The sequence below is a fragment of the Falco punctatus genome, assembly GCF_963210335.1.
Source record: "Falco punctatus genome assembly, chromosome: 10".
In the NCBI taxonomy this organism is placed as follows: Eukaryota; Metazoa; Chordata; class Aves; order Falconiformes; family Falconidae; genus Falco; species Falco punctatus.
Window position 1 is genome coordinate 42,265,087 of NC_137590.1, and position 25,683 is coordinate 42,290,769.

A 25,683-nucleotide genomic window follows, 5' to 3' on the forward strand; every position below is an offset into this window, starting at 1 on the left:
CCTCGAGTAGTCACCTGCTGGTTCTTGGTGGCCAGGGGACTGGAGCGTGAAGGGGGCACATCCACGTGCCAGCTGGGAAGCAAGTGCTCTGCAGCAGTGCTCCCTCCTCACCTCTCGGTTGTGAGCTTTCAACGCTGCAATGATCGCTGCTACAACTACCAAGTAAGGCAGAGGTGACCTGTGTCAAAGCTCTGTGGAGAAGGCCCAAAAGAGGAAAAAGGTGAAGTGGTTCAAGGCTGGATGTAGGGGTTTGGATTCAGAGGTGCTGGTGCTGACTTCTTTATTGGCTAATGCTGATGCCAAAACGGCACAGAGTAACAGCTCGGAGACTAATTTTGTCTTTTATTTATTTCGTGCAACACTGGGGAGCTACCGATTCGCACCGGACAAACCAGCTCCGAAGTTTTCAGTGAAAAGTCGGGTAATTTATACAGGTTTTGTGAGAGGTTACAACATCTTTACATACATATTCATTTGATTTCGACATCTAATCATTCTATTCATAATAGGTGGGATCTAGGTGGAGTAAACCTTTCAACTTTCTTTGTTCAATGATCTTCTGACTCATGGTTTTCCTTTAACATCCTCAATGGAACCTTTCCTAATTATTCAGAGTACACGCCTTTACCTTTTCTAATCATTCAGAGCACATTCCTCTACTTGAACGTGGTCAGTGGGAGGGAATAGGCCCTGCCATCTCTCTCTTACCTCAACACAAAGAGAGCATCACCCAGAGCACAGTACCAAACACATCCTGACTAATCTTTTTAAGACCTTGCTCTGTTTCAATGCCAGGCAAGGCTCTCAGGGCCTCTGGCTTCATGCACCTAAACCCGTTAATTTCACTCAAGTGATGCGATGCCCGAATGCATTAGTTTGCTTTGCAAGTGCTCTGGGATCCTCTGCTGGATGGCAGTGTAGGCAACGGAGCAGCCAGTTCGCTTATCCCTGCCGGTGCAAAAGGGAAGATAAACAAGTGATGCTGGTAACCTGCAGCTGAAGCCCGGCTGCTTCTCCGCTTCCCAGTGAAGCACTGCAGTGTGTGCTCCTTCATCTCCATCCGTCTCCCCCGAGCACCTCTATGGGCGGCAAAGCCATCTGAGGGTGTTGGTGGGGTTGTGCATTAGTCGTGGCAGTAGCTTAGAGCCAGGAGGCTCTCCTGAGGGCTGCTAGCTTTCAAACCCCTCTTCTTAGCTTGTGAGTGTGGCGTAAAAGTGCCTGCCGTGCCAGTGCAGGAGTGATAACCTGATCTGCTTGGGACCCCGTGGCCTGGGGTCAGCCCCTCGCTGAGCTGCTGCTGCTGTTCCTCCCCCAGTGCGTTGCTGCTCCTGCGCTTACATGACAGTCTCTGCAAATATGTTGTTTATTAAATGATCTGCTTGGTTTGTCTCTCCCCACGGCTGCAGGCGCTGTCGCAGGCTGCAGAAGCAGGAGGAGAATGAGAGGAATTCTTTTCTCAAGCAGCGCGCGGTGGACCCCACGCTCCAAGAGCGCCTTGCCCTTCTCTCCCGTGCCTTCCAGAACCAGAGGGCAAAGGTGCAGGAAGACTCTATGCTTTTCTCTGATGATATTTTTGCCATTGAGCCAGTGGTAAGTGATAGCTGAGAACCTCCCTTCCTCCTCCTCCTCTTCCTCCTCTTCCTTCTCCCTGAATGAGGTCGCTTGGCAGATCCCCGCATCAGTGTCTTGATGTGCCTAGAGGGAGACGTGAGGTTTCTAGTGAGGCTGGGAGAGATTGTTGCAAAAAGCATTTCTAAACTGCGAGCTCCGGGCAGGCGTTGAGAGCCTGCCTAAAGCTGAGCTCTGCTGCAAGGGCTGTAAATTAAGGGCACTTCCTAAGTGTCCTGACAGTGTTCCGAGGTATCGATGGTTATATATAAGGGCACTCCTTACACGTAGTGTGTGGGGATTAACCATGAGTATTAGTTCACATACTGAAGAATGAAAAGGTCCTCTATGGAAAGGAGGGCAAGTTCAGCCCAAGTTTAATTGCGGCAAGACCAATCCCTTCATATAATCTGGACTTAGACCGTGCCTGAATCTCCCTCCCAGTGTCGTCTGTGAGCCTGCACGCAAGGCTGGCGGGTTTAAACGGACTTTTTTGAGTTCTATTGCACGCTTAGAGAAAAGTTTTTGCTTTTGTATTTATGCAAACAAAACCTCATGTCCTTCAATTAACTAGAGCCCTGATTCTGAATATTTGCATGGTCTGAGATGATGAATGCCTGCTGTCTGAGCAGTGTAAAATCCCTTCTCATCTTGGAGCAAACCCTAGAATAATCTTAGCCTCTTCTTTCTTGTAAAATAGGGGAAACTATTGTTTTGTTATTTATTTTTAAGGAAGGGGATCATGTTCTCTTCTTGGTTGCTCCTATAGCCCGTACAAGGCTGAGAGCCCCCCATGTCAGCACAGCTGCAGTTTCACACCGCCGCAGCTGAGAGCAGTGTGATGTGACCAAGAGCCTGTGTCGGAGCAGCAGGGCTGTAGCAGGGAGTGGGAGCTGATCAGCTGAACATGAAGAGCATCCTGCAGTGTGTCAGCCGGTTTTGGAGCGTGTCCCAGGGCTCCTGCTCCAGTACAGCCGACTATACCTCCATAACGAGCTTAACCTGCTCTTGGGCTCCTGAAGTGCATTAGGGTGAGGTCCAGCAGCCTGGCTGCCCACTGAGTCCTGGTGCCCCGTGTAGCGCTGTACGGAGCCAGAGTGTAGCCTGGCCTCAAGTCTTGAGTGGAAACCTTTCCTAAATGGCTGTGTTGATGTTATAGTTTGCTCTAGGACTGAGCGTAAGTGGGCTACTGCAGGAGCCTCTCCCCTTCTGTCCTGTCCAGCATTATCAATCTTCTGATTCCCATTAATTCCATGATCTGTGGAACAATGAGTTTCACATTCAGAGTTTCGCTGGTGTCTGTCTTCCCCCCCGGCATATGGGTGTCTTCACATCAAATGTTAGTATTTTTTCCTCTTTATCAAGTGTAAAATCTAAGAATGCACTGCCGCCGACTTCCACAACCTTCTCCCCGGTGACAGCCCCGTAACTTTTAGCTTGGGCAGGCCCCTTCTGGCAGCGCCGTGTAAATCTGCTGGAGGGGCCCCGCCAGAGCCTGGACTTTGCTGCCTCGGACCTTCTGGCCAAAAGCGGCTGCTGCTCTTCCCACCTATCACCCTGGGAGCACCCTACAGAAAGAATCAAACCCTTGGAAGAAGCGGCTGGAGGTTCCCAGAGGTTAGGAGGCCGCTGGAGGGACGATAGCCTTGGAAAGGCTCTCTGGGCAGGGTGGCTTTGCAGGGTTTGTGCAGCAGCTTTGCTGTGTAAGCGGGCCGGTAGCTGCCAGGTGTTGCTCTCTGTGGAAGCTGCAGCGGGTTATTTCAGCCTGTATGGGGTTAACTTGTGGATGAAAATAGTAACAAAAAAGGAGGCAGTGATTTTGGAATTAGCATGTGAGCATGAACATTCTGAGCAGCCATCCAAGCCTGTGGGAGACAAGCTGTTGTGTAAGTCTGGCTTTCTGAGCGTGTCTCCGATTTGATTTATCGGAGATGTCGGCTGTATTTCTGTCACAGATGTGCTGGCCTTGGAGTTCATCGAATCCCAAAGTCAGCTAAACTCACTCAGCTGGAAAAGCGCGCTGTTGTTAGCAGATACATATTCACCAGGCCAACGGTTCTTTTTAATTTTCTTCCTTTCCTGCTTAGCTTCGTTTTTGCTTATGAATTGTGTTACGCTTGCTTCCGTTAACGGGAGATGTATTGCCTCTGTCAGCCTCTGAGTAATAACCAAACTGCCCCGAAGCATCCACAAGGCCAATATATCTGATGGCAGCACATAAAATAGACCAGTGAGTACCACTGACTTGTGATCCAGCAGAAACGAGCAGCAAAAGAGTACTTTGTTAGATAGTTGACCTGAAAGACTGATACTGCTGCCTTAGGCTGCCAGAAGCTTGTTTTCTGGCCCCAGTGGAAGGAGAGATTTGGTTTGAAGGCTCAGGATGTGCTCTCCTTCCCCGCTTGGTGCCCCTCTAAGATGAAGACCTCAAGCATCGTCACTACTCTCAGCATTTCATTAACGTCCTTCCTCAGCACAGCAGCAGCGATGGTTTGTGTGGCGGGTGGTGCTGGTAAGCCTGGCAAGGCACAGTTTGTCACGCAGGAGCCGAGCGAGGGCTGTCAGCAGCTCTCTGGGCAGAGGACCCCAGCAGCTGGAGGATCTAAGGGCACCACTGGGCAGCTCAGCCCACACAGCGCCCTTTAAGGAGGAGCGCAGAACGCCGGTGAGCCGGGGTGTGTGTTCAGCTACAGCTGTCAGGCTGGAAGCAAATGCAAGCAGCTGCCTAATGCACACCCCACCCCCCGCCCCCCCAGGGACTGCCTGCCCAGGGTGAGACCACTGAATTCAGTCTGTTAAACATACAGCGAGCAGCTGGGTGAGGAGCGCTGGTGAGTTATTAGACTCTAATTAGCCAAGCCAGGGAAATCCGTCATCTGAGTGTTTCTTCTCAGTGGCTCGGCTTAGGCAAGCTCCAGGTGTCGTAGCAGAGCTTATGTTGTTTGGAGCAGCACCCCAAAGGCTTTTATTCCTGTAAATTCAAGATTACTCTCTGGACGCTTTTGAGTCTGTGCAGCATCCCAGCAGGACCCGAGGGATCTGCTGTCTCGTACGCTGACTGTGGGTTGCAGGCTGGTGTCCCCAGTTTGCTTCCTCAAGCGAGTGTGTTATCGTATAGTAATGCTTCATCTTCCTCCAGTTGCTTGCTGGGTAGAAACACAAAGTCCATTTGATCTGGCAAAGTGTTTTCTCTAGGTTTTGAGAAAAATCCAGGTGACTTTATTGTTTCTTCTGTGTTCTTACGCTTGGTTTGTTGGAGTTGGAAACAGTTCTTTCTACCTGTTCTTCCCTCTGAGCAGGCTGTGCATTAGGGAATCATTGTAGGTGCAGCTCAGTAACTCAGCATGTCATAGCTCTTTAATTTTTGTGGGGGCTGGCCTCTGAGCTCTATGTGCTAAGTTGATGGGAAGTATTATAGTTGTTTAATATTTATGCTGCGGCAGTGCTGGAGGCTCCAGTCAGTTCAAGATTCTTCTGGACAAAGTACGGAGAATACCCAGCAGCAAGCAGAATCAAGCTTTGTGCATAGAAAAATAACTGTTCTTTTTGTGGTCTTCCTTATTTTTTTCATTGCTTTAAAATATTATTACGGTTGTCAGAGACGCATATATTTATGCCAACAAATGGATGAGGAAGCATTTGTAGTGCTGGGGACGGAGGGGAATGTCAGTGGTGCCTTTGTTGAAACCGGTCGCAAGAAGCAAGAGCCTTTAGAAGCCAGGGATGTCTCTGAAAACACATGACGAGGCTCCCTGGGACTGAGCACCAGTGCCAGGACTCTGAGAGAGGGGGAGAGAATGAAGACCCTGAGGAAGCAGCGGTTGCGCACACACTGGTACCATGGGCCGGACTTAAATCCCGGAGCAAGAGCCTGGCAAGGAAAAGAGCTTGCTGGTTGCAGTAGGTGTGGAGCTGTAAGCAAATGCCATCTCTTCTTGTTTGAGCCTGTGTTCAGGGAAACAGGGATGTACGCACCTTGCAGAGAGAACCGGGCTGCATGTGACTCTCAGCTCCCTTCTCAGGTCATCCATCAGCTGGAGGAGCCTGCAAGCTGGCTCAGTGCTGGCGGCACAGGGCAGGAGGAACCTGGTCTTCACTGCTCCCCAGGCAGGAGGGCTTGTTCTACTTGGTGCCGAGTGCCCTGACTCACCAGAATCCATTAAAGAGTTACATGCACGTACAGGTTGAGGGTATAAGAGGCAGCACGTTTGTAACGAAGAGTGGAAAAATCCCTTTGACTTGCTGACTCTCTTCTGATCTGGGTAAAACATTCCCATGGCCATAGGGAGACAGGGATGCAAGGGAAGGGTTGGAGGAAAAAGGTGCCTTGTGCTTAGATCAGCTGGTACTTCTGAAGAAATGCTTGATTTGCTGAAGCCAGCCAGTTGGGTTCCTTTATTAGAACCCTAATTAAGGAAAAAAAAAAGCCTTTACCAGGTGCTAGTAAAGGTAAGGGACTGACATTTTTTGCAGCTGCTTCCAAAGTCTTACAAACCTGGATAAGTGCTGTTTGCTTCTTGCTCTTCATTGATGCTCTAAATAAAGGCTTACAGGGCTGTGGTTGCAAACAAGAAATGTAGTGTTTGAGGATAAATGGTTTGTTGTCTGCTTCTGTTTTAGGAGGGAGATGTCTGGCCAAATTCTTCAATTGAAGTTAAGGTGATCTTCAAACCCCGAGAAGCCCGAGTCTATCAACAAACAGTCTACTGCGACATCTCAGGTACGGCTCCTTTCTCCTCCTCCTGCCACCCACCGCAAAGGCAGGGCACAAATACTCTTCCAGCCCACTTGGTCCCCGTGGACTTGCTAGGAAGGGCAGCGCCGGCACCTTCCTGCTGTCCCTGTGGCTTCCAGCTGGTCTGTGCAGAGCCAGGGCTTGGGATGCCTGGCTCTGACCACTGATGGCTCTAGAGCAGCCAAAGCAGCGAGGGGATAAGCTTTCCTACCAGGCATTTGCTCTGCTGCAAGGTGTTTGTAAAGGCCAGAGAGCTGCGCCGCAGAAGAGCTTTGGTGGACGAGCACTAAGCCCCTGTAGACCTGCAAGCTGAGCCTTGGATCCATGGATGCACTGCCAGGCTCCTGAGGCGGTAGGAGCTGAGTGAAACGTGCTCCCTGCCCCTGGGTCACCTCCCGCTCTCCAGGCGCTGCCAGACCGTAGGTGGCTGAGCCCCGCTGAGCGCAGGGTGTCTGTGAAAGTACCAGGCGTGTGCCGCTCTCCCTGCGTGGGACCGGTCACCTCGTGGCTCGAAGTCCGTGCTGCATCTGCGTAGTGTTGTACAGGGCTCGCTGCCCTCAGCAGGGTGAGCTCCCTGCCCAGGAAGCACGGGGCGAGCAGTCTGCTAGACAAGCTTTATGCTCCTCCTGGCTGACAGAAGTGCTGTCACGTCTTTTGCTGGCAGCGGTTATCACTGACCCACCGAGTTACGCTGCCTTTGCCCTTACAGAGGTGATGGCTTTGCTGTGCTGGCACGGGGCAGGGAATGCTTGCAGCAAGCTCCGTGGTTCAGGTTACCTTGTCCTTCCTCTCCGTCTGTGTGGTGCTGCTTGAGGTGGTTTTCAAGAGCGGGAGGTCCCTATCAGGTTTCCATCCAGGGAAATGATTTTCCCCATCTAAGAGGAAGGAGGTGCGAGGCCCGTGGTCCCCAGCAGCCAGGCTCCCATTCTGGAGGGTGCTGAGATCACTAACCCAGCTGCTTTGATCCCTTCCTTACTGCTCCAAGCTGGCGGATGCAAAGGCCAGGAAACAGCTTTTTATTGATACGGTAACTGCGCAGGGTTCCGCAGGCTGCTGGGGTGCGGCTGTCAGCCGGCTGCTGGGCCGTGCTTGGGCTCTTCCTTCTCAGCTCCTGTGCGGTCGTCTCTGATGGCAGCGATACAGACAGCAGGTTTTTATCTTTGGTTCTGTTTTGTGAGCTTTGTGCCTTCACTGAACGGCTTTCAAAGCTTGTCTAAGTGCATGGGAAGGAATTCCGAAATCGTCTTTTATGCGCAGCATATCTTCTTCAGGGTGCAAAGTGATTGCTAAGTTATAAAGCAGCCCAAGGACTCGGTTAGAAATGAGAAGCCAGCCCCAAAGTATATCTTCTGAGGGAAGAGAGGGGTCCTGTATCTTCTCGCAGAGCACCTAGTGCTGGTGCCACCCAGCCCGGAGTCAGGGACTGACTCCGAGGCTGCCTGGAAAATCCAGGCGAACAGAAGGAATTCCGTACTGACATGGCAACCTCTCCCCAGGCCGTGAGACCAGGCTGCCCCTGCGCATCAAAGGGAGCGGCATAGGGCCCCAGCTGCGCTTCAGCTTTGACCAGCTGGACATCGGGAAGGTTTTTGTTGGATCAGCCCAGAGCTATGAGGTGAGCAGTGGGGTTTTCCGGGGTTGGGGTGGATCCTGATGGCTCCTGGGGCAGCGGTGAGCTTTGTGGGCCTGTGGGATTTCTGGCAACGCCGGCAGTTGTGAGCACGGAATATTTGACGTGAGTGAAATGTGGGAGGTTTTGCGGAATCTGGATAGTTTTGATGGGGTCTGAAGGGTGTGTCTGTTGTTCCCAAAGCCCCAGTCGCTGCTTTTTGGCAACCTCCCTTTGAGACCAGCTGGGAGGCTTCGTGCAGAAAAACCAGCCCTTGACACATGAAAGCAACACCGGGTCAAAAAGGTCGGGATCCAGAGGCTTTTGTTTCAGCCCTAGAGTCACTGCACCTTTGTACCCTGGCGGTTAAAAAGCAGCTGGAACAAACGTGTTGTGTTCCAACTCAAGTCCGTTGCAAACACCTTTCAGTGAAGCGCATCCAGCTGGTCCCTGGCGCCGGAGGGAAGCCGGCCAGGCTCCCCGCGCAGAGCTGCCCGCGCAGGCACCGGGAGCGCTGTCCCTGCTGAGCAGCCTCCTGCCACCCTTCAGACCTGGTGCCCCTCTGGCTCTATGAACAGAGCAGAGCAGTTCTGGAAATGAAGCAGAGGAGCTTTCCCTCCCCCCACCCATGGTGGCAAGTTTTCTGTCAAAAAAAAAAAAAAAAAAAAACCACAAAAAAACCCCCACCCAAACCCCCCCAAAAAAAACCCAAAAAACAAACCCCCCAAACCCCAAAAATCTAACCCCCCAAAAAAAATACAGCAACTGAAAGAGGTAGAAAATGAGGCAATACGTCGTGCCAGACACTTTCAAAAGCTTGACTGTGGCAGGGAAGGACATGTTAAGGGGTTTTCTTTCCAAAATATTGTGCGCTCTATGCATTTTTAATGCTGATACTTTATGGAGGAGTCTATTTATATAAATTATTTTTTTTTTCATTACTTGAGAAAATGTGAATAAGTAGATGATACTGTAGGTGCTGTATGGAGCAGCCAGACTGGAGGTAAACCTCAGCATAGGATCCCTAAGTGCAATTTGTAACTAAGGTGTAAAACACATGAGCAGTTTTCCAGTTACCAGTGCAGAGTTGGAATAGGTGAATGTTTTCAACAGCAGCTGCAAAACTGGAAAATAAGGGCTGTATGTCTGCTTCTGTCTCAGTTTTTCTGACAGGTTTTGTGGGGACAGAAATTAGGGAAAAAACCTCCAGATCAGGTAGTTGGGAGCGCAGAAATGGCAGGATGTCACCTGCAGCCATCGGAAACTGTAGAGCTTTGCTTTTGGGTAGGTCTGGTGACCAGCAGCGTGCTGGTACTCACAGGCAGGTGTGGGCGCTCCTTGCTGAACGTGAAGAGAGCTGAATCTCACCAAGCGCCGCAGGATTGCGTCGCTTGTTGGAACAGTAAATAATGGTAAATTAGCAGATGATGGCTGCGAATATTTGTGAAAGAGAAATTCTTTAGACTAGGTGGAGCTGCCATGCACCTCACTCTTGCCCTTTCTTGACGTGTCTGGTTGAGCAAAGACAGAGAGACTCTCAGATGAAAGAAAAGAATAAAATGAGCCTCACTGACGTACCCTAGCAGAGCCGGGGAGTGCTGCTGAAGCTGGTTATAGGGCTGTCCCGAGGTATTTTCTACATCAGATGAGCTTGTTGGCGGCAATGGGAGCTGAATGTGTTTTGCCCTTGGCGGGACTGGGCTCGTCTGGAGCAGAAGCAGTGAGGTGGCGATGCGCTAGTAATGCTGCGACCGCCCTTTGCTGCTCTTTGGGGCAGGTCTGCATCGCCTTGGTGATGCTGAGCACGTCCTCTGCACTGCAAGACCCAGTGGACTGCTCTGTGTCAGTGGAATAAACCCAGGGTGACTCCGTTTCTGTGAAGTTATCGCTGTTCTGCATGCAAAAGCCCAAAGGAAGAACCTGTCCCGTTGCGTGTTCTTTAGCTTCAGCCAAGCAGCAACACACAGTATCTTCTGCCCTTTTATAGATGTCTAATTAGAGAAGAAATCAGCCTTCTGTAAGGAAGGAAGATTCCTCATGTATTTCCATTTTGATTTCTTGCTGCTGCAGGCGATCCTGTTTAACAAAGGAGTCATCGATGCCCCCTTCAGCTTGGTTCCTCCAGCAACGGCTCTGGGCTCCTGCTTCTCCTTCCACCCCCAGGAGGGCATCATTTCACCAGATGGCCTCCAAATCCTCCGGATCTCCTTCAGTTCCACCATCCTGGGGCCATTCACAGAAGAATTCCGGTTCAGTGTGGGTGGATCCCCTGAGCCTGTGACCTTGACTGTCAGGTGAGGAGGGTTCTAGGAGCCTGGTGGGCACATCTGTAGCCATCTCTGGGTAATCATCTCCCACCTACCTCATTTGGTGATGGAGCAGAGAAAAAAGTGTTGTCTAATGTCTTAGTCGAGCACGAGGGTGACGGGTTGGTTTGAAACCCACTGTGGTGCTGAGACCAGCTTTTATCTGTCCCGGTGGTAACAAAAGCTGAATGCTTTGCAGTTCTTTTTAACCAAGCCAGTTCCTCCTCTGCCTTTGTCCTTACAGGGGCTGTGTCATTGGACCGACTCTCCATTTCAATGTACCTTCCCTCCACTTCGGCAATGTCTCCTTTGGTGAGTGTGCCCTGGGCTTGGACCGCAGGTCGGGAGGTCTGTGCCTTACTGAAATGAAGCACTTGAAGAGCGTCTGTCGCTTGTGTTCCTCCACAGCAGCCTTCAGGGTGTTAAAAGCAGGGCTGCCGCTTGCTCAGGTGGTGTTTTGCTGTTGTGAGAGCAAACAGGGCCAAAGGAATAGCAAGCCAGTATTTTTCTGGTGCCCTCAGAGCCTGCTCAGCCCCAGCCCGCCAATCCTTGGCGGCAGAATGATGGTGAAAGCCCTTGTCCCAGAAGGGCCCGGGGGTTGGGGCTGAAGGAGAAGGGCGTTTGAGCCACACGCTAGCCTGTGGCTGCTCGGGGCGAATGCTTACCCCACTTGACCTTTAGTGTGAGATGTTGATTTGTGCCGTGAGGGCTCCTCGTTATCACCTGCCCGGTAATAAGCCCAGGCAGTAGCTCTGCGTTGGGCACTGATGTCCCCAGAGATGTGGGCTCCTTCTCCTTCCCCAGCTGAAGCGCTGACGGAGCGGGTGGCTGAGCCCCAGTGTCTCCATTGAAATGCAGATTCTGATTCTCCATCTCGAGTCTCACAAAAGGCTTTTTACTGAGACGATCTAAAGCTTAAATGTGAAATCAATTGTGGATTGATTGAAGGGCAGTTATCATTCTGCGCCCTGGATGCCTCTGTGTTTTCATGATGTTTGTGGGCTTTTTAAGTAAGCTCATTACCTTCCCCGAGCCACTTCCCCCTCTCCCTGCGTCACCACTCTGCCACTGCTGTGTTTCCTTTTGAATAAATAAACCCACAAGAAACGCACTGGGCAGGAATACGGTTGTGTAATAGGAGGTTCATCCTACTTAATCTGATTTCGTTAACAAGGCCTTTTCAGCTGAAGGCAGCTATTGTATTTTTGCTTCTTGTAACTGTGCTGCTGACTGTTGTCTGCCTCTGGCGACTTCGGTCCCATTTGGGGCTGTGCAGTCTGTGCGTGTCCTTTCTGTGCCCCCCCTGCCCCCCGGCCGGAGTAATTGCTGGCGGTGGGCAATGCTCACTGCTGATGGGCACGGGAGAAACCTCTGCTGTGCCTGCAGGTGGTTTTTCTCCCTGTCTGTATGCAAATAGCGCTTGGTAAGCAGGGCATGGGAGGTGTCTCCTTCTGGCAGAGCTGGTGTCCGCTCCAGAGCAAGCTGCGGGCTGGTGTCCTGCCTCTGCAGCACATCCCCTGCCACCCAGTGTGGTTGTATCACTGGTTTTCCATTAGGGAAAGCAAGTGTCAGAGCTAAAGTGATGTCAGGCGTTGCGGGCAGTAATCAAAGGCAGCGAGGATGTGATGTCCCCGTTTGTTAGGTAAGGCGAGACACGTTCCTGCTCGTTTCTAAGGAAGCGTCAGGTTTGCCTGCAGTGGGGTGGGCTGAGTTGTCCTGTGCTCAGTCGTGCTGTGCTCAGTCTGGCTGCCCCGAAACAGGAGCTGCCTTAAGGATCCTGCCTAGGGAAGCTGCATCAGAGTGCTGTGCATCATGTTGTAGTGCCCAATTTCGTCCTTCCTTGTTATTGAAGAGAAGCTACAGTAAGGAAAATCTGCTACTTTCATATATTGAAAACCGGGGGAATGTTCATGGAGTTAATGGGGAATTTTACAGGCTGAATTTTCAGGATAAATGGTCTGTCTGGATGCACGCTCGTCAGTGAGAAAGAGTTGGGGCTGGTTTGGGGGCAGGTGAGAGGGTTCCTCACAGTTAAGGAGAGACTTGTGCTCTTCAGCACCAGCACCGCTGCCCATTGCCCAAGGAAGCAAGCTCGGCCGTCGAGAGAAAAGGCAACTTCAGCCACAACTCGCTCCTCCCTGAGCTTCTCAGTTACCTGCCGTGCACATTGACAAGAGCTCAACTCCAAGCAGGGTTTTATCCTAACAGGAGAGTTGCAACAGGAATCACAGCGTAACTGGGGACTTAACTGATATTTGTCTCACCTTCCCAGGCTTTCCTCACACCCTGTCGTGTCGCCTCACTAACACCTCCTTGGTGCCTGTGACTTTCAACCTTCGCATTCCTGGCGATGGCTCGGGACAGCGCAGCGTCACCAGTTTTGCTCAGATTTCAGACAACGCTTGCCTGTCCTGGAGGAAGGGAGCCCAACATCACGTCAAGCCAATGGAATTTACCATAATGCCTTGCAAAGGCATCATCCGCTCCCAAGGAGCCCTGGATATCCAGGTATGGGATGAGCCCGGCCATACGTGCTTCAACAGGTGGAGCTGCAGCGTCAGTGACGCGCGCGAGGGCTGCAGCGCTGCTGGCTTTGGGCATAACCAAGTAAGAGATGGGCTTTTGTTAGCTGAGGGACTCTGGGATGGAGCAGCGTTTTGTTTCCAGAGTCGTAAGCCAAGGATCACGTATCGTGTGGTCAAGCACAGAAGCCGTGCGTGTGTTTCTGAGCTGCTTAGAGCGATTTGTTTGATTTGAAGGGGGCCGAGGAAGGGTGAGGACGGAAGGTGGCTGTTGAAAAGAGAGATGCCATTGCATAAAGCAGTTTGCTTTTCTTCCCGGTCTTATTTTTCCTCTCCTGTTGAGCAGGATGAGTTGCATTCACTGCAGCGGGGGCTGAGAAAGCTCCAGCAGCCATGAACAAACTGCACAGCTTTTGCTGGGCCACGTTTTGCCCTCAGCTTCCCACTGTAAAGCTGAACTCATTCTGGGAAAGTCAACAGATCTCCCCTGGGTTCCCGCTATTGTAGTTGGGATGAAAAATTGGTCCCTTAATACAGTGGTGAGTAGACCATGAGTTGTGCTTTGATTTAGCTTACACGTGCCCTGGTGTGCAAGGTGTATTTCACAGGTGGGGTTTGTCAGCAGAGTTTTGTTCCTGGGAAAGGCAGTGGTCCACACGTGGAGCAGCAGCAGAACCAAGGCAAAACGCTCCCTTTCCTTAGCATGGAAGGAGAAGTGCAGGACACCACGCGTGCGTGGCTGATGGCTTCTGGGAGTGCTGAAGTATTTGACGCTGCTCTTCTCCTCTACCAGGTCACCCTGTGTTCCAACACGGTGAGGCAATACGAGCTGGCGCTGGTGCTGGACGTGGATGGTGTTGGCCAGGAGGTGTTGGCGCTGCCTCTCACAGCCAGGTACCGGTGCTTTCCTTGCAGCTGGCCACCTTTCCCCGCGTAGCCAGGCCCAGCACGCTGCCTGGCGTGTGGTGTGCTGGCTGCCGCCCCAAAGGAGAAATGGTGCTTCATGAGCTGGTTCTGCCCAGCTCGCTGTGAGCACAGCCGTGCTTTGCCAGCGGCCGTGTTGAGAAGCACCTGTGCTCAGTGCTCAGGGCCATGCCTTTCTTGTTCTGTTTTGAAGGCAACAGTGCTTATATTCCTTGTTGGCCTGTCGTCTGGGACTTGAGGAGTAACGAATCTGCAAAGGGCTGCCCCTGCTTCTCCCTGCAAGCGGTGGGCTTGTGCTGGGTTGGCCCAAAATGCAGCATTTGTTTGGAAGGCAGCGAGCAGCCTGCTGAAAGCTGGGGTCTGGCTCAGTTAGTGAAGGCGTGTGCAAATGGGAAAGGGGCTTATGGCAGGACTGGTGGGGGGAAACTAAAGGGGAAACTCGTCCTTGGTGTGGCAGGTGAGCTCAGCTTTCTCTGGTTCTCTTGAGCATGAACATTCCCAGACTTAAGCCAAAAGCTGCTCTTGCTGCAGCCACGCTCAATGCCGTTGCGCCGCAGCGGGTGCCAGTTTAATGACAAGAGGGACGCAGTTCGCTGGTGCTGTTCCCTCTCCCAGGCGGTCAGCCAGGCAGTGCCTGGGCTGCAATTTTGTAAAACGAGTGGGAATGGGAAGAGTCAGCGTGTGGGCTGGTGGGTGGAGGACCCAGGCAGCTGCAGGAGCTGGGAGAGGCTGGTCACCCAGTGCGAGAGGCAGGCGGTGCTGGTGCCCTCCATCGCGGGGGCAAGCGGCTGAGGTTTCAGGCAGGGCGAGAGCGGTACGGGAGAGGAGGGAGTTGCTTTTACTGAGATGCTGGAGTCTTGTTTTCCTTGAGCTTTGGGGAGCGCTGATCCTCAGCGGGAAGGCTCCCGCAGAGCTCGTGCCTTGCTGGGACTGTGGGAGGGTCCTTGCCGGCCTCCCGGGGCAAAGGAGGGGCAAAGCTTGATGAGAGAGCACTGGGGCAGGGCACTGGGCAGCCTCTGCCACGGGAGTCTCGGGGTCTGCCCCTCCTTTACAAGAGGCTGTTGAGAAAAAAGAAGTTAGAGGTGAGTGATTGCTGTAGAGGTAGGAAATGTCTATCTGGCAGAGACAAATGCCTTGTCTCTATTTCATGCTGTTTGGGGAGTGAACAACTTCTACATTCTCTCAGTGTCTCTAATTCCCTTTGGTCATCTCTTCACCCAGGTGTGTGGTTCCTCCGCTGCACGTGCTCAGCCCTGTTCTGAGGTTCGGACGGTGCTTTCTGAAATTCCCTTACGAGCGGACACTGACCCTTGTGAACAACAGCGATCTTCCAGGCTGCTATGCAGTCCTTCCTCAGGTTTGGCATTGCGTTCGCCTCCTGCCCTCCAACATCGTTATCGAGGGGTTTATTAGGAAAAAAAGGGGGTTTGGAGAAGACCTTGCTGTTTAGTGTTCAAACCTCAAGTTTTGCAGAGAACGGGAGGCTACCTGAATATGAACTTCAGGAGCGGTTTGAACTCTTTAGGAAGCAGTTTTGGTTCTAGTCTTTGGGGTGCTTTCATGCAGGAGAACTTTGAAGGTTGTGAAAAGCGGCTGCAAGGAGGCCACCAGCACCGGAGTGGGTGTGAGTGCAGCAGCTTTTGGACCCTGTGAGGATGCTACTTAGCCCCATATAAATCTTGCACCTTGTGTTGCGCTTTTCTGCTTTCTCCTAGGGATTTTTAAAAACGTGGGTGAATTGCTGCTGTGGTAGATGTTAAGGAGCTTGAAGTTTCCTCAGACTCTGAGGTTCTGTCACATTCTGACAATTGTTGTCTTTGATTCTGTCCCTTACAGGAGCACAAGGAGGATGCTGCTGTGTGGTACTCCAGCCCTGTGCCGTGTGGGATTATCCAGCCTCACAGCTCGGTGGAGATCCCGTTTACGCTGGAAGCCCAGGCGATAGGAAGGCAGGACACTATTGCTAGTGTCTCAGTGTTTGGGAATGAAAGTTTCCCGCTGGTGAGTGCTAGGCGAGATGCGTGCCTTTGCGTGACTCATCTTGGTGGGGCATAAAGTGTACAGGGGTTCTGCCAGGGAAAGGGAGAAGGTCATAATATGTGGCTGGTGTGGACAAGGAAAGAAGGGGTTCGTGGCATAAGTAACAGCTAATACCTAGAGAAGGGTGGTGTCCTCTTAGGTGTCTGAGATGTGTTTAATTATGGGCGTGTGAGGCGGGATAACAAGCCCAGCCTGAAACCCAGAACAATTCCTGGGTCTCTCGCTCTCCTGCATTATTAGATGAGCAGCAACTGCTGCTTCATTAGAACTTTTGTTCAGGAGCACACGGGGACATTGCTGCATGCCGCTAAAGCAAGGGCGGTGTAGGAGGCCGTGCTGAAATGATGAATTCTGTAAAGCTGGATTTAAGCTTTCATGAAAGTCAGGTCCATCCCACCTGAGAAATATCCATCATATCTCTTTGCCAAAAGCCCCAGCCAAAGATGCATGAGACTCCACGCTGCTTGCATCTGGAGCACAGACTGTTTTTGTTGGTTTTTTTTCCCTACCAAACTTGGGAAGGGGTGAGGTGAAGCATTCCTGGACTAAAGCCTCCTACAAGACATTGGCATTCAGGCATGTACAGCAGCAACAAAGTGTAGGCAAGAGAATGTTGTATGTGGTGTCCTGGCTTCCACTGGCTGAAACAGAGAACAAATTTAGTTAATAATTTAATTTAAAAACCTTTTGAATTTAAAAGGAGATTAACTTTTGAAGCAGCTGTTTTAAAATGTCTTGTCCTCTCTCTGAGCATGGAAGGGGATATCAGAGGATTCCTGAGAACCTGAAGCTTTCTGTAATGGAAAGGAAGGCTGGCATTTTGAAAGCAAATGCAGGGATATAAACTTTTTATAAAATGAATTGAAACGATGATGCCAAATCCCCTGGATGCTACTGATCATCTCACCCCAGGCTGCTGGGGATGTGCATGTAAACCAGTCAACAGCAAGGCCAGGCAATGCAGGCTTTGCAGGGAAGTCTCACGTTTGACAAAACAGTTGCTCGCAGATAGAAGGCATGCTTCCCTGGAAGAGGAGGGTTTCTCCCCACTGGAATAGCCAGTTGTTTAACTGTCACCTGGTTTTTGAGCTGCAGGTCCCTTGAAAAGCTTTTACCCTTGGGCTAACAATTTATAAATTGAAAGTTGACCTTACTGTAATCTTTTCTATTTGGACATGAACGTGTTGATGTTTTGCCCAAAGGGCGAGCATTTCAGCTGGAGAATCATAGCTGTCCCTAAAGAAAGGACTAGATGTGCTGCATTTTCTATAGGTCTGTCTTCTGGTTGCAGTGCAGTTCCAGTAGTTCCCTGGTAGCTGACGCACCCAAAGCTTTCTGGGCTGGCAGAAGAGCTGGCTGTCTTGTTACACGTCCTGCGCTGGTGGCAGATCCTACCCGTACGGCTGCAAGTCTGACCTTGGGAATGGCTGCGTGTTCCAATAGAACTTCAAAGCTCGTTCTTGCCTTAGGCTGGGGTGCCCAGTCTCGATGCCTGGTCTTTACCACCGTTTCAGGCGGAACGTGGTACAGATCTTTCATCCAGGTCGTGCAGAGTCCCTCCACAGCTCTGTTGTCAGGTATTTTGTTTGCAGGTGACCACGTGCCAGCTCCAGTCTGGTGTGTATCATCTGCATGAAGGAGCTGGTAAATCCCAGCCCTGGCGTTACTGGTGGCAAGGCAGCCTCGTGTGCCTCGTGTGCAGGGGGTTTGGCAGCTGGCCGCTGTCAGAATAAGCGGGCACTCGAGCACAGCTGTCCGCCAGGGTCAGATGCTCTTCGTTCCTAAGTGATCAAATGTGACATGACCTACCTGTTGACAAAGCCAGCGGTGCTGGGGGGGGCGTGGGGGGGTGGCTGGTGGCTGTGTCTGTAGCTGTGGCAATACTGCCGATGGCAGAGCTGCCATCTCTTCTTGCTGCCTTCCTTTCCCTGTGCCATGTTGCCTGTAACGCTGTTGCATGGCATTTTTCTTGTCCCTTTTAAGAACCCTGTAGACAAAGGGGTTGGGGTTTTTGAAGCCCTCTCCTTGGTGGTGAGGATGCGTGGTGTTAGTACACAGGCTGACAGAAGCCAGCTCACCTGGGCATCCTCCAGATGTTGTTGCGCTCATCTCCAAAGGGCTCTGCCCTACCTTTGCTGCTGCTGTCCCGCTGTCACCAGGAAGCTGAGCTGGCTGGCGAGGCGCAGCTCTTCCCTGCAGCTCCTCCTTCCTGGGAGCTTTGGGCAGCATCGCCCAGACATGCATCGTCGTGCATGGCTTCAGTTCCTTATTTTTGAGGCCCCAGCCTTGGTAGGTGATTTTTTTTGGTGCTTAGTTGCACGCAGCAGTGCCCTGTCAAGGGATGAGCATTTCTGGATGCTGCTGCTGCTTCTGGCTGAGTTGGGCTGGTGATTCTGACAGCTGTCAATACCACTTCCTTGAGCCAGACATCATTAAAGGTTGTACACGGTGGAGGCTGGTTTCTTTTTCGGTTAAATCGTACTCTGTGCCCTCCAGTGAATCATACAGCGTCTGGTCAGCATTGGGAGTTTTATGCATTCAGATCCTGTTGAAGTGTTCAGGTGTTTGGAACCAGTGAAATCCACAGCAAGACTGGACAAATTCTCATTGTTTTTAATGATGTGGGAAGGTGGTTTAGCAAAGGGATCTGTGTTCCTCCTCCAGTAGTCTGTGCCAGTTCTGCAAGGAGAAAGCTTTTTGGGTCTGACTGTCAAGAGAAAAAACACCGCTTGAATGATGTAATGAATAATTAATGCCTGTTATTCGTGTCATACCGGCAATACACCTAGGCACACATCAGAGGCCATAACTTGCACGATCTCTGCTCTGAAGAGCCTGCTTCGCTTCTGGCTTGTGCTGGTTTGCAGAGGTGCATTTTTGGGAATGTCAGAGAAGTAACTGTCCAAGTGTCGCTGTGCAGCAGCAGCGATCAGGGAGGTTTGGGGCAAGGCTGAGCGGCAGAAGGAGCGGGAGCAGGCACAAGGCAGAGAAAGGAGAGCTAACTGTGGAGGAGGTCTGGAAAGGAAAGCGTGGGACCCAGGGTTTCTCTGTCCCCTGAGAACGGGAGCTTGTGGCTTTCAGATGGGATCGCTCCCGAGCCTGCACTTGCCCCGGGCCTTCTGTTTCAGCCTTGCAACGCTGAAAACTTCCAACAGCCGTACTTATCGCCTCGTCGAGGAGGGCCCTTAGAGCTGTCTCGTATTTTTTAACTTCCCCTGCTTTTTTTTTCCTTTCTTTCCTACCTGCTTCCTGGAGCAGAATGTCTCTTTAGTGAGCGTTGGAGAAGGACCAGTTGTCTACGTGCATCCGAGGGAGATAAATTTTGGCAGTATTGAAGTTCTGCAAGATGCGTCCAAAAGTCTCCACCTCTCCAATCAGGCTGTCATCCCTGCATCCTTCTGTGTAGAGATGGTAAGTATCTGTGGGGCTGTTTCCCAATGAAAATTGACTGGTCTGTAGCAGCCTGTGGCTTGATTTTTACATGCAACGTTTCCATATTGCTGTCTCGGAGAGAAAGCAAGATATTCCGTCCCAACGCAGTGAGAGGAGCCTGGCTCTGGGGGCAGTTTTAGCTGGGGCACCCCCTCAGTAAAGTAGACAGCTTGCATAGACGTTTGTGCAGAAAGGAGTCTGGATCATCTTTACAGGTTTTCCCTTTGTTTTCTGGAGGGTATTTAACGGAGAGTCGTGTCTTTGGAGCTCAGAGATCAAGAGGCCCCTGTGGCCCTTTGCTCCTGGAAGGGCATGGATTTCCCGACACTTTCCCCATTAGGTCTGCGTTTGCTTTGTGTCAGACTGCTGTTTGTGACAGAGTCTGGGGTGTGAAGTTTGTCCTCGGCCTGCTTGTGGTGAGGTGAGTTTCACACCTGCTGGGGGCCCAACCAGCTGTGGCATTGCACAAACACAGAACGGTAAGGGTTGTGTAGCTACAGAGTCTGTGGGCTCCGTCGCGTTGCAGAGCATCTCCGGGGGCCAGCCGCAGGGAAAGGCTGTTTAACTGATGGAGGCTGCAGCTGACAAGCTGCGTGGCAGGTGGCAGGAGGAGGTTGGGTCGCTGCCCTGGCAGGGGGGGCAGGGCTGGTGCAGCCAGGGAGGGCTCCGTGCGGAGGCTGGGTGGGATGTGCCGCTCGCTGGAGGTGGGATCTGTGAGGGGCTTAAAAACAGGGTTGGGGGGAGGTTTGTTCTGCTCCACGCTGGGTGGGTTGGGTTTGTGGAGCTGGTTCACCCAGGCCTGGCTCTGTGGGCTTGGCTGGGTCTGCGGGTAAAGCATCAGGCAGCGTGCGAGAGGCCAGGCTCAGCCTCCTGGGCCAAGGAGGAGGGGGGCGAATTTCCTCCTTGCTGCTTTTCCAGCTGTTTGGGGGACAACGGTAACCTCCAAGTGGGGGAGGGATTCCCAGGGCAGATTTCTTTGAATCCACCATGAAAACTCGCTTGCCATCTGTGGCGAGAGCAAGCCACCAGGGATGGCTGGTACTGGTGTTGAAATGATGGGTTTGCATGCCTGTCGCAGGCAGTGACCCGCAGAGCTGTTGGGGTCCTGCTGCCCCGGTGCAATGCCTTCCCTCCTCCCCGGGCAGCTCGCGGTGTAGCCGGGGGGCTTGCAGGGTACATCTGCCCCTCCGTTGCCTCAGGGCCCTAACCCATGGGACTGGGCAATAAAGCCTGTCGTGCTTCACCGCCATCCCTGCCAATCCTGGGGCTGATCGATCACTAGAGCAGTAATACGCGGCGGCTCAGGGACGGTTTCTTTCCCTGCAATGAAGACGGGCTCTGCTTGAGCAGTGGCTTGGACCAGATGGTCTCCAGAGGTCTCGCCAGCCCCAGCTGCTCTGTTACTCTGTGTGTGTGTGGTGATCCCTCCTGCTGACTCCACGGGGCCGAGTTCCCCCATGGTGAGCATCTCTGCTTTTCAGGGCAGCTGCTGCTCTCATGGAGACGTGCCAGGAGGCAGGTCCTGGGGACCTGCTCCATCAGCCGCTTCACCAAGGGCTCTTCAGCCAGACTGTGGGCACGGTGCTGCTGAGGCTGCCTGATGGGAGCAGCGCGGGCGTGGGCGAGATGTGCCCGAGCTGCGCCCTGGCCCTCAGCAGCTGCCTGCTCTGCTGCTCTTTTGCTGCCCCAGTTGAAGTTTTGCCCTTGGCTGCCTTACGCTGCCTGGCAGCTCCTTGACGGGAAGCAGAGGGGACTGAATAATTGTGGAGATAAAGCCCGAGATGCAGTCGGGTGTCAGGGTGACGCACACGTGTCCATCTGAGAGCGGAGCAGGCTGGGCTGTGCCTTAGCCCAGCCGATGGGTGACACAGGCATCCTTCATTCCCCCGTGTCCCTGAACCCAAGCCTTGTGTCCTGTAAAGCGCCAAAGCCGCTGCTCTGATTCCTGCTTGGAGGTTGCTGCAGGGTGGTGAGCCGTCATTTCCCTGTCTCCCATTTGTTGGCCAATCTGCAAACGGTGGCTGTGAGGCTCAGAGATCATGGTCTCCACTTGAAAGAGCGAGTTATTGGCTGAAATTTTCACAGGAGCGTTGCATCGGGAATGTTATGCAGACTGATGGGCAGCTTGACAAACTGAATGAGGTTAACTGAAGGGGCAGCAACAGGGCAAACGAAAGGCTGGTGTCTTATTTGAAACAGAAAAGGAAAATGCTGTAATGCAGATGGCCGTGCTGCCACCTCGATGGTACTCTTAACCGTCGAGTGAAAATTGCTCTTCCTGTTAAGGCAAGCTTGCTGCTCGCTTTGGGGGAGACAAGATCATTACCTGAGCAAGCCAGGATGATTTGTGGTGAACTTCACTTTGGGATAGTGACTTCAGGAATTACTTGCAGTTCCCCTCAGGCACCAGCTTCCCTGTACCCCTCTCCTCTCTGCTGGGTGAGTTGTGTCTGTTCTGTTCTCAGTTGCAGGGAGCAGCAGGGAGCATCTCTGCCACCAGAAGAAAATAAATAAAAACCCGCCAAATCTGTGTGTTGAGATGGGGCTTTTTGGGTGGGAAGAGGGGTGTAGGGACTGCATACCTGCGTCCTCGGTTGGCTTATCCCTGCTTGCCAGGGTGTCTGCAGATCTGCGACCCTTGGGACCAGTGTGTCGTCCTGTGCTCACCCAGTGAATCCTGTGTCTGTCGGGTGTGCTTTTCCCTGTCAGATTGCTTTCCCAGCTGCCAGGCAGCCCAGCCTGTTAGGGAATCCTCTGGATCCAGCGAGGGGGGGATTTGTGTCTGTCTTGGGTAAAAATGACTGGAGCAATGGGTCAACATGAAGGAGCTGTTGCAGCTTAGCTGGGGGTTGATGTAACCTGCTGACAAAAGCGGCTGTTTCTCCTCCTTGCTCCACTGTCATCTTCTTTTCCTGCCTTCTGAAGTGTCTGATTTTTGCCGTATTGACAAGTGCCAAAGGCTTGTTATGGCCTGATGGAAGTGTTTGCTCTCCCTGCAGAAAGGGAAAAGCATCGTTCTTAGATCATTTCCTACTTGTTCTTTGTCATGCTGTCTTCTCAGGGATCTTTTGTGTGACTGCTAAGGTTGTCATCTCTTGGCATCACAGAAGGCAGCTGCGTATCACGTCTCTGTGATCAGGAAAGAAAAGACAGGCCTAGGGTGTAATTTTTCTTAATCAGTGGCAGCTTTCTTCTGCCTGCATAACCCCCGTGCTGGGTCTGTTATGTGCTACCGCAGGGTGACAAATGGTTTCCCAGTGCCTTGTAACAAGGAGGAGAGAGAAAACCTTCCTTGGGGTTTCCTCGTCTCATGACAGTCGTAATGCGGGGTCCTGTCTCCTTCAGCCTGAGCCCTGAGCTCCCTGATCCAGAGCCCTGTGCTCCAGGTGAAGCTCACTGCTGCCTGGTTTCCAGCAGTGCTTGTACAGCCAGCTGGGTTGTCTTCAGGAGGGTGCCTGGTGGCTCAGTGCAGATCCCCTTCTGCGTTCCCAGGGATGAGCTGCTGCCACATTCAACTTAGACCAAGATTTGGTTGGTTGGTTTTGTTTTTTTTAAAAAAAAGCTGTACCTGGTTATCTTGTCACTGGTATTCGCTGTGGATAACTCCATGGATTTTTCAGGCAGCGTATAAAGGCTGTTGGTCAGGTGCGGTGTAAGCAAGGGCAGAACACACAGTTCCCATACTCTCTGCTCCCCTGTAGTGCAGGATTTGTTTCATTTACTAATTTCATTGCTTATTCCCTCAAGCTTTTGATGACATTGCTTTTATTAATGCAATGGCCATATGGAAAGACCGCAAAACACGGAGATAAACTTCCAAACGGTGCCGATGCTGCTTTAGTGACTCTGTTTCTGGGTCTGGCTGACGGGCGATTCTGTTGCTCTCTGAGCAAATCGTGCAGGTTGCGGGCAGTGAAGGCTTTGAAGAGCACATCAGCATTGTCTGCAGTTCTCCCCTGCTACTCTCGCTGAAGTCGGAGCAGACTTCAATCAGCAAGAGGGTGGTTTTCAAATCTACTGTAAATCACTCCCCCCGCCCCCAAAGCAGCTGAATAATTAGCCAGCCTGTCAGTGTTTGCTCATAGTGAGACAGAGGCAGACAGTGCTGCGCCCTTCTCATGATATCTGCAGTGCTGTTTAGAAATCAGGGTTAAATTAACTTTCCAGGGTACGGGCAGCACTAGCCCTGCATATGTGGCCTCTTCCAAGGTGAGCAGAAGTTTTGAAGATGGATAGGCTTAACTCTTTCCTGAGCTGTCCCACCAGAGCCTCATGGTGCTCCAAAAGCTCACCTTTAGAATGAAACCCTTGGTTTGGGTTTAAAGGCTGTGTTTTGCTTATACAGCAGTACCAGTTTGTGCATTTCCACCCAGTTTGGTTTTGCCGGAGCCCTTTGTTGTAGCTGACAGGGCCTGGAAACACACAGCATCAGTCGTGAACATGGCTCGTGGCCAGGAGCATCCAATCTCATGCTGGTGAGGGGTTGTACCAAAAGCCAAGGAAGGTAGAAGGCTGTGTCCCTCCCAGTGTCACTCAGGCTTAGGTCCAGGGCACGTGGGCCTTAAAAGGGAGAGCAAAGGTTTGGAGGAGACCTTGGAAAAGGTGCCTGAAACCTGGCCTTAGGGAAGAGTTTGGATTTTATGGCATCCGGTATCTTCTATGGGTTCATGGTCTTTCAAAATTGCTGTGTTTCAGTAATGGAAGAAATTGTTACTCTGCTCATCTAGGAAAAGTGAACTTGTCACGTTGTGCTGCACCCGCTGGCCAACAGGGTTCAAGAAGGGTAGAAGTCTTCAAAGCAGTTACGCTGCTACAGGCCAGAGTGACTCAGCTGAGCTCTCTTCCCGAGGGAAAAGCAGGAGGATTTTGGTTGTTCAATCCTGTGCTTGGCAGCAGCTGGCCAAGCCGTGTCCGTGTCCTGGCTGGAGAGCCCCAATGTGCAGAGTGGTGGCACTGGTCTCCCCAGCCCAGCGGGGAGGGCAGATGGGACCTGGAGGGCTGAGCAATGGCCAGGGGACACAAATGGAGACAAGCTTCGTTGGCTCACTCAGCAGCTGCTGTTAGCTGAAGCAAGTGTGACAAATTGGGCTCCGTTGTTGGTGGCAGTGAGTGCCACACTTTAATTCTTTTTTTTTTCTTCTTTTTTTTTTTTTTTCACTGGCTTTAGAGGCTCTGCCTCGATTTCACAAAACATCTCCTTGCTGGTGCTCTGGGGCAGAGGCTCAACCAAAGCGGTCCCCCTGATTTTGCCGAGGAGATGCTGGTGCCGAGGTGCCAGGAGGAGGCTGGTGGCTGGTGGGAGCATCCGGCCAGCCTTGTGCTCTGATCCCCACCCTGTGGGCCTTAGGGTGCTTCTGGGCTCTTTCTGCCACTGGCCGTTTGTGCGGGTGAGGAGTCACTCTGCTATGAAGAGCACAGGCTCCCGCCCCTTAGGACAGCTAAAGCCCCTGGGACAAGGCTCCGTGCGCAGCTGATGTGGCGGGGGGTTATTTCCCCTTCGTGCGTGACCCCCACCGGGGTCGGTGGATCCGCCTGACGAGGTGTGAGCACTCTCTCGCCAGAGCTATGGCTTGGTAAAGTACAGCTGCACTTTTCATGTTGAGTTCTGCTGCTTCTTTCACTCGTGCAAGGCCGGAATGACCAGATGACTTCACTTAACGGGCTCAAAGTAACTTGCAGAGGGCAGCTTGGTGGCTCCTCAGCCATCCCTTGGGGCAGCCATCCAGCCGTCCGTCTCTGATGCGCGCTGATGCCCGCTAGAAGCAAACGTTGGCAGCTCTTATTCCCAATGAAATCTGTCCCAGGAGAAGCTAACGATCTCAGCGCTGAGCTTCTCGAAGCGGTTGATGCCAGCCCTTGCCTGGCGCTCTGACTCTGGCGTCCAGTGGTACAAGCTCCTGCAGGGACAGAAATAGCCGCTGTCTTTGTCTGCCCAGCACGTGCAGCTATTGCATCGTGTTCTGGAGCATTCAAGCCTAAGCGAGGAGCAGGGATCTTGTCAGAAGTTAGATTTTGGCCTTCAGAGCAGGGGGATGGATGCTTTTAGCGTGTTCCCAAGGGATTTCTTGTCTCTGGGACACAGCCTGGACCGGTGTAGGCAGAAGCTGACCTAAAAACCTGAGCGGAGCTGGTCCGGCAGAGCCTTTTGGTCCTGGCAGGTCTCCTGTTCAGTGGTGCGCTGTGCTGCCCCTGGGACCCACACCAGATGCTAACGGAAAGGATGAGGACGCGATGCAAATCGTGCTCCTCCGGAGTGGGCTGTTGGCCTGGCAGGGCACGGTGGGTCTGCGCTGGGTCACCCCGGGACACTGCGAGTCTGGCTCCATCGAGACAGCCTGTCATTATTCCTCAGTAATAGTTCCTTGGGTACAATTTCCTGCCCGGCTTGTTGCCAAGCTGTGATAAATGAGCTTTGTCAGATAGCAGACTTGCAGATTCACCTCTGGAGCAGCGCTATCGGGTCTCCTTTTCAAGCAAGCTACCCTGTGTCAGCGTGAATCGGAGGAG

The 25,683-nt window shown here is 52.3% G+C and overlaps 1 protein-coding gene across 1 annotated transcript in view; it reads left to right on the forward strand.

Moving 5' to 3' along the window:
- Window positions 1–25,683, forward strand: part of LOC308071030 (hydrocephalus-inducing protein homolog) — a gene marked incomplete at its 5' end in the record, with an annotated part of 98,903 nt that overhangs the window by 21,638 nt on the left and 51,582 nt on the right. The window contains 10 exons of the mRNA XM_080405893.1: window positions 1,407–1,590; window positions 6,229–6,328; window positions 7,840–7,958; window positions 10,023–10,246; window positions 10,503–10,570; window positions 12,531–12,766; window positions 13,574–13,674; window positions 14,926–15,061; window positions 15,541–15,705; window positions 19,003–19,155. Coding sequence (XP_080262019.1) covers window positions 1,407–1,590; window positions 6,229–6,328; window positions 7,840–7,958; window positions 10,023–10,246; window positions 10,503–10,570; window positions 12,531–12,766; window positions 13,574–13,674; window positions 14,926–15,061; window positions 15,541–15,705; window positions 19,003–19,155 — 1,486 coding nt within the window. The remainder of the gene's footprint in view (window positions 1–1,406; window positions 1,591–6,228; window positions 6,329–7,839; window positions 7,959–10,022; window positions 10,247–10,502; window positions 10,571–12,530; window positions 12,767–13,573; window positions 13,675–14,925; window positions 15,062–15,540; window positions 15,706–19,002; window positions 19,156–25,683) is intronic.